Below are 15,515 nucleotides of genomic sequence, written 5' to 3' on the forward strand. Positions count from 1 at the left end.
ATGGCAGATCAATATCTTTTTGCTTTGTTTATTCTACCAGCTCTCTTGTACCTTGGATCATACTTGAGAAACAATCATAACGCTGGCACCTTTCCGAGACCATATGCATATCCTTTTTTGGGTCATCTTGTAGCAATCTTCAGAAATCGCAATCAGATTTTCGAATGGATTGCTGAGGTTGTTAACAATTCACCTTCCGCCACTTTCCTCTTCCATCTCCCGCTACGACGACATCCTCATATCGTCACTGCTAATCCTGCCAACGTTCAACACATTCTCAAGACTCGCTTTGATATCTACCATAAACACAGGAAATTCCGAGTTGTTCTTCATGATTTGTGCCGAGACAATGTTTTCCTAGCAGACGGCCAAGAATGGAGAAAACTTAGGCAATTTGCAAGCCGCGAATTCAGTTCAAGATCATTTCATAAGTTTGTCGAGTTAATCACTGAGAATGAAGTATCCAATCGACTACTTCCACTGCTCTCAGTTGCAGCTGCCAATAATGCAGTCATCGACCTTCAAGACGTTCTTCGTAGATTCACATTCGATATTGCAGTTCAAATGGGACTAGGCCATGACCTAGCCTACTTATATAATTTCCCTAATTTTCCACCAACCAATTTCGCTGACGCTTTCGAGTCTGCATTTGAAATCAGCATGAAGAGGATCCTTCAGTTTTTCTGGAAAGCCAAACGATTTTTCAATATGGGCTCCGAAAGGGGACTCAAACGTGACATCTCTGAAATCCGAGAATTTATTAAAGAAATAATAATCAATAACCGCAGGCGGAGTAGTACTGGGGGCGCAGATTTCTTATCAGGATTAATGAATGATCCGGAAGGAAAATTTGATGATGACGAGTTCCTCATTGATTCGTCTATAAATTTCCTTCTTGCAGCTCAGGACACTGTCATTACAGCTTTAACATGGTATTTCTGGTCAGTTTCGAGAAACCCAAAGGTGGAAGATAAGATTGTCAAAGAAGTCAAAGATGAGAAAAAGGATATTAGGGATATGATATATACCCATGCTTCAATTTTTGAAAGCATGAGACTTCACCCTCCAGTACCTTTTGGTGGAAGAGAAGCTATACAAGACGATGTGTTGCCTGATGGTACCAAAGTGAAAAAGGGTATGGCTGTTTTCTATCCTACTTATGCAATGGGGAGGTCCCTGGAATTGTGGGGTTCTGATTGGCCGGAGTTCCGACCTGAAAGGTGGCTCAACAGAACTCAAGAAAATCATGATGAATGGACCTTCGTGCCTAGGGACTCATTCACCTATCCAATATTTCATGGAGGTCCTAGAATCTGCTTAGGGAAAGACATTGCTTTTATGCAGATAGAAACCGTTGCCACCGCCGTATTCCGCCGCTTTCACTTTGTGCCGGCCATGGAGGAAGCTGTTTTTTTGTCTCATTTCGCTCTAAAAATGACTAATGGCTTTCTTGTAAAGGTTGTTGATCGTAACGCCTGAACATTATTGGATGCATGCATGGTTAATATTTACGGCTTAATAATGCTTTATATGTATTGTACGTACCTTTTTTTCGTTTTAACCACCAAGTGTTATGATATCAACAGTACTGTTATTGCTTCGTGACGGTTAATGTAAGTATAATGATTGAGTTTATATTAGATGAATTAATTACAAGGAATAGTCTATTATTATAAGCATTTAATGGCCTAGATCATTTTTTATTGTCAACAGTTAATGTATTAATGATCTGGATAATTTCTTATTGTCAACAGTTAATGTATAGTACTAGTTAGCAATGAATTAGTAACAAGTAAACTTTCATTTTAGGCATTACTTCGTAATCTAATAAAAAAGATAATAAATCTATAATTACATGTTAAGCGATATTGATAATGTAAAAGGTATATGCTTTCGGTTGTATAAATTAATTGATTCTCCACTGTTGAATCAATGAAAATGATTATTCATCTCGTTAAATCGTCTTTCAAGAGATCTTGTACAATTTTCCTTGGTGAAATTTTTTTCCTGTAAGTAATGCACCGCCCCATGACCGCATGACGCGATCTTGTAAGTAATTTTTGTTAATTTTCGTGGAAAAATTGGATAATTATGAGTATGCACCTAGGAAGAGTAAACTTGCAAATTAAATTGCAGTTATAAAGGAGGAAAAATACATTAAATTATACCAATTGCTGTTCAGTCAATATATACATGAACCCTTGAAAGCAATCTCACTGAAATGTAGTAATTAATGAATGTTTTGTTGCAATGAAGCAATGAAGTTACAGCTTGGGTCAAATGAAAATTATCAATAGATGGGCGGGAAGGAAACATTAATAATAAGTGGGGGGAAAATCACTAGTCAACGATTCAACTTGTTTGAGAATGAAAAACATAATTTTAACTTTTACGATCTTCCCTTTCCCTTCAAAATAGATAATGTGGGAGTCTGGCGACAATGGATATTCTGGGAGATGGATTTGGGTGTTCGAGTGTTATGGTGGGTTATTATCCATTTTTTACCCATCAAGTATCCATTTTTTTGCATTGGATTATATGGATATGATTCAAATTTGATCCTGATCATAAAAGTTTATTAGTCATCCCCTTTTTTGATTGGATGGGTGAGACGAATACTAGAGGGAATGAAGATTGAGCATAAAAATAAATTGGGACTGAATTGGAGAGGTGTGATGACGATATAGTATATCGTAATAATCAAAGAGACCATGTGATTTGGAATTTAAAAATGAAGAAATGCTTGCTAAGTTTCCGTCAAGCTAATACTCCCTCCATCCATTTTTACTTGTCCATGTTTGACTTGGCACACCCCTTAATGAACAAAAATGATTTATCATGAACTGGTCTCAATTAGATAACTCGAATTTGAGGGTTAAGAGCATTTTCCAACTTACCTATAAAGAGCACTCCCATCTGAAATTTTGCGAGTAGAACATGATCAGATGGATATGATCCTGCTCATGTATAGCCTTCTCTTTTCTCTCCCAGCATTAATAGTATTTCTGTTCTTTTCCAAACACTGCACTTATTCAAAATTGAGCAAGAAGCATCAGCTTCCAAAATCCTACCCACTGTTTGGTTGCTTATTCTCATTAATAAAAAATAGGCACCAAGCTATCTTATGGACTTCACAACTCTTCCAAAAATCATCTTCATCAACCATCACCCTTAATGGACCTTTTGGTAAAACATGCATCTTAACAATTTCCCCTTCCAACATCAAGCATGTTCTCAAGACTCGCTTCAACATTTACCGAAAAGACTCTACAATGCAATTTGTTTTCTCAGATTTATTAGGTGATGGCCTTTTACTTGTTGACGGCGAAAATTGGAAAACCCAAAGGCAAATCCTCACGCGTAACATATTCCACGCGGATACATTTCTTTATCTAGTTAAATCAGCCACTGTGAACGAGCTCCATCGTCGTCTTATTCCTCTATTCGAAAGTGCATCAATAAATAAAAATACTCTTGAACTTCAAGATGTTTTTCATCGGCTTACTTTTGACATTTTATGTCAAGTAGGATTCGGTCATGATCCCCAGTACTTATTACCATCTCTCCCTGAGACCCCGTTAATAGACTCTTTTGAAACAGCAATCAGGATCAGCATGACGAGGTTTATTTACCCGTCCGTCTTGTGGAGAATTAAAAAAATTCTCAACATTGGATCGGAAAAGAATCTCAGGTATGCTGTCAATGTACTCCGTGAATACGTAAAGAAGAGAATTGCGGACAAGCGTTCACATTCATCAGGCGATTTTCTTGACAGATTTGTCAAATACTACAACAATGGACTAGTACACGATGACGAGGACAAGTTTGTTATTGATAGCTGTATTAATTTAATCCTGGCTGGTGATGATACTGTATTTTCAGCTTTAATATGGTTGTTTTGGTTCATCTCAACTCACCGAGAGGTAGAAAAGGAGATTGTCAAAGAAATCGAAGAAAAAAATGGTGATTTAAATGCAATGGTGTATACACATGCTTCAATTTGCGAAAGCATGAGATTGTACCCGCCAGTCAATGTGGAAGTGAAGCAAGCGACTGAAGACGATGTTTTGCCAGATGGGACTAAAGTGAAGAAGGGAACAAGCATTATTCTCCACATTCTCGCAATGGGGAGATGGTCTGAATTGTGGGGTTCCAATTATCAGGATTTTCGCCCAGAGCGTTGGTTGGTAAAAGATGCATGTACGGGAAACTGGAAATTTGTCCCAAAGGATCCGTTTACATATCCAGTGTTTCAAGCTGGGCCAAGGACTTGTCTTGGTAAAGAAATTGCTTTCATGCAGATAAAGTTGGTGGTTGCTTGTGTTCTCAAGAGGTTCAGGCTTGTTCCTGTTGATGGTTTTACTCCTATTTTTAATTCGTCATTGACATCAAAGATGAAAAATGGTTTTCCTGTACAAATTGTGGATCGTCGCTAAGCATACTTAGCTTCTGACGTTGTGTATAGTTACCATAAACGTATTTCTTTTCATGTCGAGTGGTATGATAACAATGGACAATTGTAAATTCAACGTTGTGAGATCCATGACAATATAGACATGTGCTTATGCAAATTATTTGGCTCCAAAAAAGTAAAATTGTGGCTAACAAATTTTGCTTTAGTTTAATTTTTTCTTTTATGAACTTGGAGGTCAAATTTTTTGCCTTATAAATAGAGATTTTCTTCAATTGAATACACACCAAAACAAGTGAGGAGCAATATTGAGTGGAGAGAGTAATCCTTTACATAATACATATATTCAAAGCCTTTAGCGTCTTAGAGAGCGTTTGGCTAAGCTTATAAGCAAATCAAATTAGCTTAAGAGAAATTTTTGGATTATTTATGCGTTTTACAAATATCAAAAGTGCTTATAAATCAATTCAGTCAAAAGCATAAGTTGGCCACCCCTAACTTATGTTTTTACAACTTATAAGGATTTTTAGTTTGACTAGATCATTTTACGATTTCATTCCTAATATCTTTTGTAATCTCTGAAAATACCCTTCCTAAAATACACTTTTAATTATCTCTCTATTTTATTGTTCGAAAGATAATTACCTAGCAAAATTATATACAAGTCTAATGCAATAAAATTACCTAATAACTTTTAATTGCAATTATATACAAGCCTAAGTAGCTCAGTTGGTTGGCTACTTGAACTTTCACCTTGTTGGCGAGGGTTCGAATCCTTACACTGTAATCCCCTCCCCCGTTTTCCCTTTCCTCTACCCCTATGGCCCTATGTAATAATAATAAAAATAAAAAAGCTAATGGCCATAAAATACTCTTCCTAGAATAAACTATTGCATTAGACTTGTATATAATTGCAACGCTTATTAGGCATATTGCTTAATGTTCCTTCTTTGTCAAGTTGATGCCACGTTTATATAGTTGATCGAGTCCCAATTGGCAACTTAAAGAAGAGTATTATTTAATGGCTCTTAATTGGGAAGATATAATTTTTATTTATCTTTGAATAAAAATAAATAAAATAAAATGATGAGCGTGAACTTTATTCCATTATTGTTATAACAGAACACAGATAGAGCTATTTATTTATGTCAAAGTTCCAAAGACACCAACAAGGAAATTGTTATAATAGCTAAAAGCCATTATATATATCAAAACTAATGTGATACAATATCGTAAGATGCGATTTTTTTTTTTTTTTTAAACCGCCATAATGGTGGGGATTAGGCGGTGCCTAATCTATGTATTGATTATAACAAAAATACATAGTTGGTGGATTGGATATTTGTCTAACCCACCTTGAGTTACATGAAGGATGAACAACTCATCCTTATACAAAAAATTTCCACAGCTTTTAAGCTCAGGATTAAGGCTAACGGTTGGGTATCCCAATGGAATCAAGACACTAAGAAGAAAATAAATTTGCCAGAAACACAAAAAGTAGCACCAAATTAGTTTAACCATTATCAAAAAGATTCCTCTGAGCTCTTATTATGAATGTGGGAGTTCGATCTATGTTATACTTCAACCAGTTTTTAACTCCATTAGGTAGAGCTAAATTTTGTGTGAAGAAAATACACTGTTTTTTGTGTTCTCCCAGATTTGCCAAGTCGTCTGCCAAATTGTTGACTTCTCTATAGCAATGTTGAAATGTGAAGTTGCCTCGAGTCTTCAAGTTACTAATTTGCTTTACGAGATGCATGATCTGCCAATTAACTTTTACATGATCATTGATCATATTAATGATAAGCATTGAATCAGATTCAACATCAACATTGAAATAGCCATTTGTGATGCCCCATTGGATCCCTTTAAGGATGGCTTTGGATTCTGCTATGTTGTTGGAGCATTCTCCATAATATTCTGCATAATGTGATGACCCGCCATGTCATCATGCCACCTAGGCGCCACGTGTAACTATTTTTGCCATGTAGGAAGCTTATGTGGATTCTTACATGGAAAAGGAAAGCTTATGTGAGAAGGGTCTAGAGAAATATGGAGATTTCTCATGGAAGACCTTAGAACCTTATGGAATTGCATGGAAAGTCCTTAGAATAATCTAGTTGTGTAGAGATTTCTAGAATAGGGGCTTATTTGTAAATATGTAGGGACTTATATAATAATAATTATTTACATACTAGTCCCTAGGTGAGTAATATAAGTAGGAGGGTCATTCATTTGTAAACCATCAAGCAAAATCAATCAAGTCTTCTAAAATAAAAAGCTTCCTTCTAGCAAATTTCTCTCGTCTTTCTCAATTACTATTCCCTTAGCGATCTTGAGTGTAGTAATCTAGGCTGACTTGGCATAGCGAGATCGTGAGCAAGTTGTGCAAGAACGTGAGCGAGTTGTCAAGTGCCGCACGTGCGCTTAGTTGAAGACTAAGGACGTGACAACGTGGTATCAGAGCGAAGGTTACGACTAAGGGAATGACAAACGACGGAGAAATCAACACTGCTAAAACCCAAGCCAACGTCATCCAGGATGCTGCTGGCAAGAAAGGCCATAACAAAAAGAGGATTGCCGCCAACTAGAGCGAAGAGGTGACGCCAGAGGTTGTGCCAAATAAAGGGCTTACATCCCAAGAACCATCTACCACTGAGGCAAGCGAGGATGACATGAAGGTCCTGTCCGAGGACGTCTCGCTCGGTAAAGAATGGGTTATTAAGGTTAATGTAGGGATGGACGCCATCGACATATTTGGCCAACGTTTGGGCAGGGTGAAGAGCACTCTTAGCGTTCTTGAGGGGCATACTCTTGAAGAAATTGAAAGCATCCGAAATAACTTGGAGGGGCGTATGCAGGCTGAGATTAAGGTAAAGCAAACCATCACTGCCTTAGAGTACAGACTCATGGAGGCGTTGAGTACTATCGATGCCATGAAGGCAAAGATAGTGGCACTTGAAGAGCATGTCAACGTTGGTGTGATCGAGGTAGCCAACAATGTTATCGTGACGAGGGAGGCTAAGATCGAGGCTCCCAAGCCGCCAGTGTTCAAAGGGGTTCGTGATGCACAAGAGGTGGAGAACTTTCTTTGGCACTTGGAGAACTATTTTAGGCATGGCAAAGTGAGGGACGATGAGGCCAAGATCAACACCGCTGTGTTGTACCTAACAGAGACTGTTGTGCTATTGTGGAGAAGAAAGGTCGCCGATGCTGAGAGAGGTCTATGCACAATTAGCACGTGGGATCAGTTTAAGAACGACTTCAAGCGACAGTTCTTACCAAGTAATTCTTGTACAAGGCAAGGCGCAAACTTAGGGAGTTGAAGCAAACGGGGAGCATACGAGACTATGTCAAGGAGTTCACCACCCTTACGCTTCAAATTCCCAACCTCACCAATGATGACTTATTGTTTCACTTTATAGACGGGTTGCAAAATTGGGCTAAGCAGGAGTTGCAATGCCGTCAAGTCATAGACATAGACCAAGCAATAGTGGAGGCCGAGTCTTTGATAGACTTTAGGCATGACAAGCATGACAAAGTCCAAGGCAATGAGTCAAGGGGTAGCGATGCCAAAGGTGGGGGAGACCGTGGCGAGAGCAAGGAGTCGCAACAACCATACTCCAAGACTCAAAATGCGAACAAGTTTGACGGCAAGAAGTTAAGTGGTCGTCAGGGCTATGCCGAAAAGAAGGCACAGAATGAGAAGGAGGGATGTTACTTATGCAGAGGGCCGCATAGCTTCAAAAATTGCCCTGACCTGAAGGGCCTTACCGCTATGGTGCGTGAAAGTCACGAGCAGACGCAAGCACAGAGTACGAGAATTGCACAGTTAGGGATGATTAGACTATGTGGCGCTGTCACGAAGCAATATAGTCAAATCAACAATAATAAAAATTGGTACGTGGATCTCACCATCAATAACTAGCCCGCTCGTGCACTGGTAGACACTGGGGTGACTCATAATTTTGTGACTGAGGCCGCAGTGAAGAGACTAGAGTTGAAGCTCGATCCAATTAACGCACTCATCAAGACCGTGAATGCTAAGCCAGAAAATGCTAGTGGTGTAGCCTATGGAGTTGGTGTCAAATTGGGACATTGGAAAGGTACGACAAACTTTACCGCCACTACTATGGATATCTTTGATATTGTTCTGGGGCAAGAGTTCTTTAGACACTGCCACGCGATGATCGATCCCTACCTCTAACGTCTCTTGGTCATGGAGCAAGAAGGCGCTTGCATGGTGCCTACAGTGACTATGTCGCATGGGCAGGGCCATACACAACTTTCAGCTATGCAGCTTGTCAAGGGGCTCAAGAAAGAGGTGCCAACATTCATGGCAACCATTACAAGTTTGGAGGAAGATAATGGTATCCAAGAGACTCCACTACCTTGGATAGATAATTTGCTCGAAGAAAACAAAGATGGTATTTCCGAAGAGCTAACTAAGCACTTGCCTCTTAGGCGTGAGCTGGATCACAAGATTGAGTTGGAGCATCAACCGGGAAAGGGTCAAGTCATACACCGATTACCATCACCGCCACATACGATAGGGAGATTGAAGCTATCATTGACTACCAGGCCAGGCGAAAACAAAGGCAAGAAGCCACCGCTATTTTCCTCGTCCATTGGAAGGGGCAATCACCGGAAAAGGCCACATGTGAGTGATACGAAGACTTGTGGAAGTTTAAAAACAAGAGTCAAGGGTTTAAGCAGCAACAGTGCGCCGCGGTCATCGCAACATCAGGTGGGGGAGAGTGTAATGACCCGCCACATCATCATGCCACCTAGGCAGCACATAGAACTATTCTTGCCATGTAGGAAGCTTATGTAGATGCTTACATGAAAAGGAGGCTAGCTTATGTGAGAAGGTTTTAGAGAAATATGGAGATTTCTCATGGAAGACCTTAGAACCTTATGGAATTGCATGGAAAGTCCTTAGAATAATCTAGTTGTGTAGAGATTTCTAGAATAAGGGCTTATTTGTACATATGTAGGGACTTATATAATAATTATTATTTACATACTAGTCCCTAGGTGAGTAGTATAAGTAGGAGGGTCATTCATTTGTAAGCCATCAAGAAAAATCAATCAAGTCTTCTAAAATAAAAAGCTTCCTTCTAGCAAATTTCTCTTGTATTTCTCAATTACTATTCCCTTAGAGATCTTGAGTGTAGTAATCTAGGCTGAATTGGCATAGCAAGATCGTGAGCAAGTTGTGCAAGAACGTGAGCGAGTTGTCAAGTGTCGCACGTGCGCTTAGTTGAAGACTAAGGACGTGACAATAAGCCATGATTAGTTGGCCCTTGTCATCTCTAAGTACTCCCTCTCCTCATGCACTGCCTTGATTCCCTTTCTTCGCACCCACGCATTCGCTTTGAATACGCACGGACTAGGCTTGCTCCATCCGAGACATTTTCTATTGATCTTAGGCTTCAACCTTTCAATATAAAAAGCAAAGTTACTCCATTGCTGCGCATAAAAGTACTTTAGAAAATTGACCGAGAGCAACATTTTAATATGCGAATAACCAGATTAATAATGTTGCCTGGATAGCTTTTGATGTCTTCATATTTATGACTACATCTAGCTTTCCAAATTTCCCAACAAATAAAGAGGGGCAAATTATAAATAAAAACAGATGAACAATATTTTTGGTGTTACTCAACCACCAAATCATAAGGGTATTTCTTATTCTTCCCTGTCTAATGGTGATACCACAGTATCTAGAAAAATAGTCCCAAACAACTTTAGCTGGGACTCCTTCCCTAAACAAGTGATCAATATTCTCAATATGGCCACCATTGCAACAGATACATTTTGATGGGCCATGGACTTTGTATCCTTGCAATGCTTCATCAGTAGGAAGCTTGTTGTTCAATAACCTGTTCATAAAGAAAGAAATTTTAAAAGGAATTCCCTTTTGCCAGATTTTGGAAGCTGTAAAAGTACAGCTTTTGGTACTTCTAAGAGTATGCCAAGCACTTTTAGTAGTAAACAACCCATTTTTATTAGGAGTCCAGATAGGAATGTCTTCATTGGCTTCCATCAAATCAATATTAGCAATTTGGAGCACCAGATGAGCAGGAAGAAAATTCTGAAGCTTTGCTAAGTTCCAAACTCCATTAGTAATGAAGTTAGAAACTTTAACCTTTTTGAATGATAGGAGTAAGGGAACTGGTTAGCTAGAGTGTCGGAATCAAGCCAATTATCCCACCAAAAGGATATAGTTCCTTTAGCAATTTTCCAAGTAATAAAATTCCCACAAAGCTTTCTTGAATCAAGAGGTCTTTTCCAAATATGAGATTGTCCAGCAGCCCATGTTTTTGAGACAGGATGTGCTCTTGGACAATATTTAGTTTCAATAAATTTCTCCAAAGAGTGTCCTTTGTTCTTAAACTCCACCAAACTTTGGCACGAAAGGCATTACTAATGTCTTGAATGGATCTGAAGCCAAGCCCTCCTTCCAACTTAGGAAAGCATAATGTTCTCCAAGCAATCCAGTGCTTCTTCTTTTTTTTCTTCACTATCACTCCAAAAAAAGTTAGCCATAAGCTATTCAATCTGAGTATTAGTGGTCTTAGGAATTTGAATAACAGATAAAATATGCAGAGGAATAGAGTAGAGAACGGATTTAATCAAAATAGCCCTACTTCTATGAGATAACATCTTACCTTGCCAGCCTTGCATTCTGTTAGCAACTTTAGAAACCAATTACCAAAGTAAATAACTTTTTTCCTTCCATTATAGATAGGAGCACCTAAATAATTAAAAGGAAATTCAGCCTGTTCAAAACCAGTTAGATGCTTGATATCTTTAACAAGAGAAGGATAAGTATTAAAGCCAACCAAGAAACAAGATTTATTCTTGTTTATTAGTTGACCAGAGGTGCTGTCATAGATAGACAGTTTTTTCATCATAGACATGAGCGATAAGGGGTCACCGGAGGAAAAGAGAATAGTATCATCTGCAAAACTAAGATGAGTAATGATAGGACAACCTCCATCCATAGCATAAGGAATAAATTGTTCATTTTTTAATTGATCCATAAGAATCGAAAGCAATTCGGAACCAATAATAAAAAGAGATGGAGAGATAAGGTCCCCTTGCTTGATACCTCTGTTGGATTTGAAAAAACCATGTCTTTCTCCCTTAATATTAATGGAGTACCAATTATTGGAGAGAAGTCTCCAAATCATGTCAGTCCAGTAATCAGAGAAACCAAAATTTCTCAAAACTTGACAAAGGTATTTCCAGTCTACTCTATCAAAAGCTTTTGCCATATCTAGTTTTAAGACCACATTACATTGACATTGGCCTTACCAATATTGTGAACCATTTCTTGAGTTAACATAATATTATCAAAAATGGATCTGCTTTTAAGAGAGCCAGTCTAATTCGGTGAGACAATTTTATGGATCACCTTGGACAGCCTGGTATTCAGGAATTTTGAAATAATTTTGCAGCTGAAGTTGCTTAAGCTTATAGGTCTCAAATCAGTGTATCTTTGAGGATTGTCCACCTTTGGAAGGAGGATCAGATGTAATACCCTAAATTTATTATTGGCAATTAAATAATCTTGCTCTTGTAGTAAATACTTTTTATTATTTTTCTTGAGTTTAAAATTTTAGTTTTTGTTTGAAAAAAATAAAAATTGAGACTTGTTATATTTATTGGATGAAGCCCATTAGTTGGACCCATTTGATAAAAATGGGTATTACCTTTCTATCTCAAAGAGAAAAGACCATTTCTTTCACTCCCATTTTCTACTTGTTCTTCTCCTAAGTCCTAACCCTCCATTAGAAATCCCAATCCACCTAGGTTACTCTCCAACCATCGTCAAAATCTAAGTCCTAACCCTCCATTAGAAATCCCAATCCACCTAGGTTACTCTCTAACCATCATCAAAATCTTTCTAGTTGTCATGCCTTGAATATATTTTGGAAGGTTGCCACCAAGAATCAAGATGGGATAAGCCTTGTTTAGAAAATCCTAGATTTTGGGTTTGTGAAGAAGTTCAATCAATCTTGTGGTAAGCTTGTTATTCCACATATTTTGGGTGAAATATTTAAGTTTCTGTTAGAGATTTTGAAACCTTGAAGTAAGGAAATTAAATCCCGTTTTTGAACTGGCAGTAGTTAGTATTTTGATCATAACTTTTTACGTAGAAGGTGGAATTAGGTGATTCAAAATGCTATAAAAAGATAAGAAAATTACCCACAACTTTCGTGTTTTGCGAAAATTCTAATTCCCCCGTTTACTCTGTCAAAAATGGGCTGCAAGGCAGCACATCGCTGCTGTCCAAAAAAATTTCTACTTAAAAATTTGCAATAATGGTGACCCATTTAGCCCCATTTTTGTTCGTCATGATTTAGCTTCTATATCGTTAAACTCTAGACCTTAAGTGAGTATTCCATTGTGTATTTAAGGTACAAAAGGCTCTTGTAAAAGCTAAGGAAGTCGATATTATTGCTTGAACGTTGCTTTGGGGATTGTAACTTCTTGGTGTTTTTCTTTGAGCTTTAGAGGCACTAAAGCTCCAAGGTTTGCACATATTCATGAATTTCACATTTTATTTAGTTGAAGTATTTTGAATATCTTAAGCTTGGGTAAAACTTGTCTTTACTTTAATATGCTATCTAATTCGGTTGTTACTAGTTAAATTCTTATTTTGCTATGCTTAATTGAGTATGAATACTTTGAGTCACTCGACAACTTTGAATATCATTTGGTATCATGTGGAATGCTTTTGTAAGACAAACTAACTCGCCCACATATACTGCTTGAGCATTATTGCATTCTCGTTGGGACTTTGTCCTTCTTGTGATAGTGACTTTGTCACTTATATTGGCATGCCTCTGGAGATTATTCGGATCTTGTCCCATCTTGACTTTGGATTAATATTTCATCTTAATTATGGATCTTGGTCCATCTTAAGTATGAATGGGAAAGCCACTTTCAACATGGTTCTTGATTCTCTTGATTATTGGGTGACAACCCTACTTGATTTGGGACTCATTCCTTCTTGTTATTCGATTATGCTTTGATATAATTGCATGATATATGTGTTGGGCGAAATTAACCAAATGGTGAACTTTCTTGGATTTGCTTTAGAAAGCTTCTTGATATTTGAGATTTTGAATATTGATATCTTGAACTATTTTAATATTTGATATTTTATTTTCTTGAAAGGACTGTACCTTCATTTAGTTCTTGATGGTGATTTTGACAAGTTTATTCCTAGAATTTATTCTTGTACTCCTTACATTATATTTTTATATTAAGTGTTAGTTAAGTTTATGTGCCATTAAGTTTTATGCTTAGCGATAGTTTGTTACTATCGTAGGTGATGTTCCGAAAGAGACTTGAGGATGGCCATTTGAAGTAGACTCTTTGGATGCTTAGATGAAGATCACATTTGCATGAGCACGTTCATTTTGTATACTTTTGGGGACTTGTATGTGATACACTTAGATATGTACTTTTGAATGAAATTTGGGTCCTGATGCTAATATTTTGTAACTTGGTTTTGATGAATGACTTGACTATTTTGGGAGTGTCCATGCCCAAGTCTTGTAATATATTAAATTCAGTACTTGTGTTGAACTTGGGAACTGAACTAGTTTGTATTTGAGATTAAGAGTTGAATTTCATGCTTGGTATGAGCCTTGGATGTTGTAGCATGAAAAATATTTCTCTACCACGTGTTTGATGAATTTTAAAGTGTTGATTTAACTCAAAATAGGTGCTGTCTATTTTTATGATTGGATATTTCTATTTTGTTTTAGGAGGTTTCTTTTAGATCCTACTACGTTGAGATGTCGTATTTGAAAACTTGTTCACATGGGCCTATTTCCGCTACCACATGATAAAGTCATTGTTTTAAATTTGTTTGTTCTACATTTTGTGGGATGGTCAAATACATATGTATTTATTATTTTGTTCTATTCGTGAACATGTTGTCAAATAAATTTTATCCTTAAATCTAGTTATCAGTCTATTTTGCCAAAAAAAAAAAAAGTTTCGGGACGATTATTGAAATTAATTAGTATGGACTAATTTCGATTAGTAGCATCCTCCCAATGGGGTTGCTACATCAGACAAGTGTGAGTAAGGGATCTTGGCAATTGAGTACCTGCAAAAAATTCACAAACCATGTTATAGAGATCATTAGAGATAATGTCCCGACAATATTGATAAAATTTTCCAGAAACTCCATCAGGTCCTGGAGCACTATCAAGCCTCAAGGAAAAGACAACCTCTTTAATTTCTTGAAGAGTAGGAGGAGATCCTAACATATCATTATCCTCTTGAGAAATAACTTTAGGAATACAATTAAGGATCCTAACATCCCTTTGGCATCTTGGATCAGAGAACTGTTTGTCAAAGAAACTAACAGCCTCTTTAGCAATGTCCTCATTTCCTTCCACCCAAGCATTGTCATCCTTTTTCATCTTCTTAAGTGTTAGCCTTCTTCTTTTAACATTGATAATGGAGTGAAAGAACTTATTGTTGGCATCTACTTCCTTAAACCATTTCATTCCTGCTTTCTGCCTCCAATATGCTTCCTCATTTTTTGTGTGCATAATAAGCTGAGCATTGACTTTATTGAGTTCCATTCTGTTGTACTCATTGTTGTTCTGGATACACATCTCCTCCATATCAGCCACTATTCTTTCCAATTCTTTAGTCTATTCAAAAATGTTTCCAACATGATTCTTAGACCACCAGGAGAGTTGTTTGCAAGCATTCTTGAGCTTCATCTGAAATATCCAAAGTGAGGAACCTGAAGCTTCAAATTCCCAAGCTTGTTTAACCACATCCAAGAAAGTAGGCTCATTAATCCAGAAATCCAAAAATTTGAAGTATTTCTAATGACTAGGCTGATTAGAGTTGAAAGTAATGAACAACGGTGAATGGTCCGAACCTGATCTGATCAAGTGATGATAAACAGATGTTCCACTATATTTTTGGGACCAACAGTAATTCATAAGAACCCTGTCCAATCTTTCCCAAACTCTAAATCTTGGACTTCTCCCATTACAACAGGGGAAAGTGGAACCTGTGTAGCCAACATCAATCAAAGAGCAATCAGAAATGCAGT

The 15,515-nt window shown here is 37.5% G+C and overlaps 2 protein-coding genes across 2 annotated transcripts; both read left to right on the forward strand.

The window, feature by feature from the left end:
- LOC132054009 (cytochrome P450 94A1-like) lies at positions 1-1,479 on the forward strand. The gene has a single exon (XM_059446094.1). The coding sequence runs from the start codon at positions 1-3 to the stop codon at positions 1,477-1,479; it is 1,479 nt and encodes a 492-aa protein (XP_059302077.1).
- Positions 1,480-3,272: 1,793 nt separating this feature from the next.
- On the forward strand, positions 3,273-4,436 carry LOC132054011 (cytochrome P450 94A2-like). The gene has a single exon (XM_059446095.1). The coding sequence runs from the start codon at positions 3,273-3,275 to the stop codon at positions 4,434-4,436; it is 1,164 nt and encodes a 387-aa protein (XP_059302078.1).
- Positions 4,437-15,515: the final 11,079 nt, after the last annotated feature.

The sequence above is a fragment of the Lycium ferocissimum genome, chromosome 4 (genome assembly GCF_029784015.1).
Source record: "Lycium ferocissimum isolate CSIRO_LF1 chromosome 4, AGI_CSIRO_Lferr_CH_V1, whole genome shotgun sequence".
NCBI classification, from domain to species: Eukaryota; Viridiplantae; Streptophyta; class Magnoliopsida; order Solanales; family Solanaceae; genus Lycium; species Lycium ferocissimum.

What these genes read in the sequence shown, in the direction of transcription:
- LOC132054009 (XM_059446094.1), top strand. Translation starts at nt 1, where the DNA reads ATGGCAGATCAATATCTTTTTGCTTTGTTTATTCTACCAGCTCTCTTG.
- LOC132054011 (XM_059446095.1), top strand. Translation starts at nt 3,273, where the DNA reads ATGCAATTTGTTTTCTCAGATTTATTAGGTGATGGCCTTTTACTTGTT.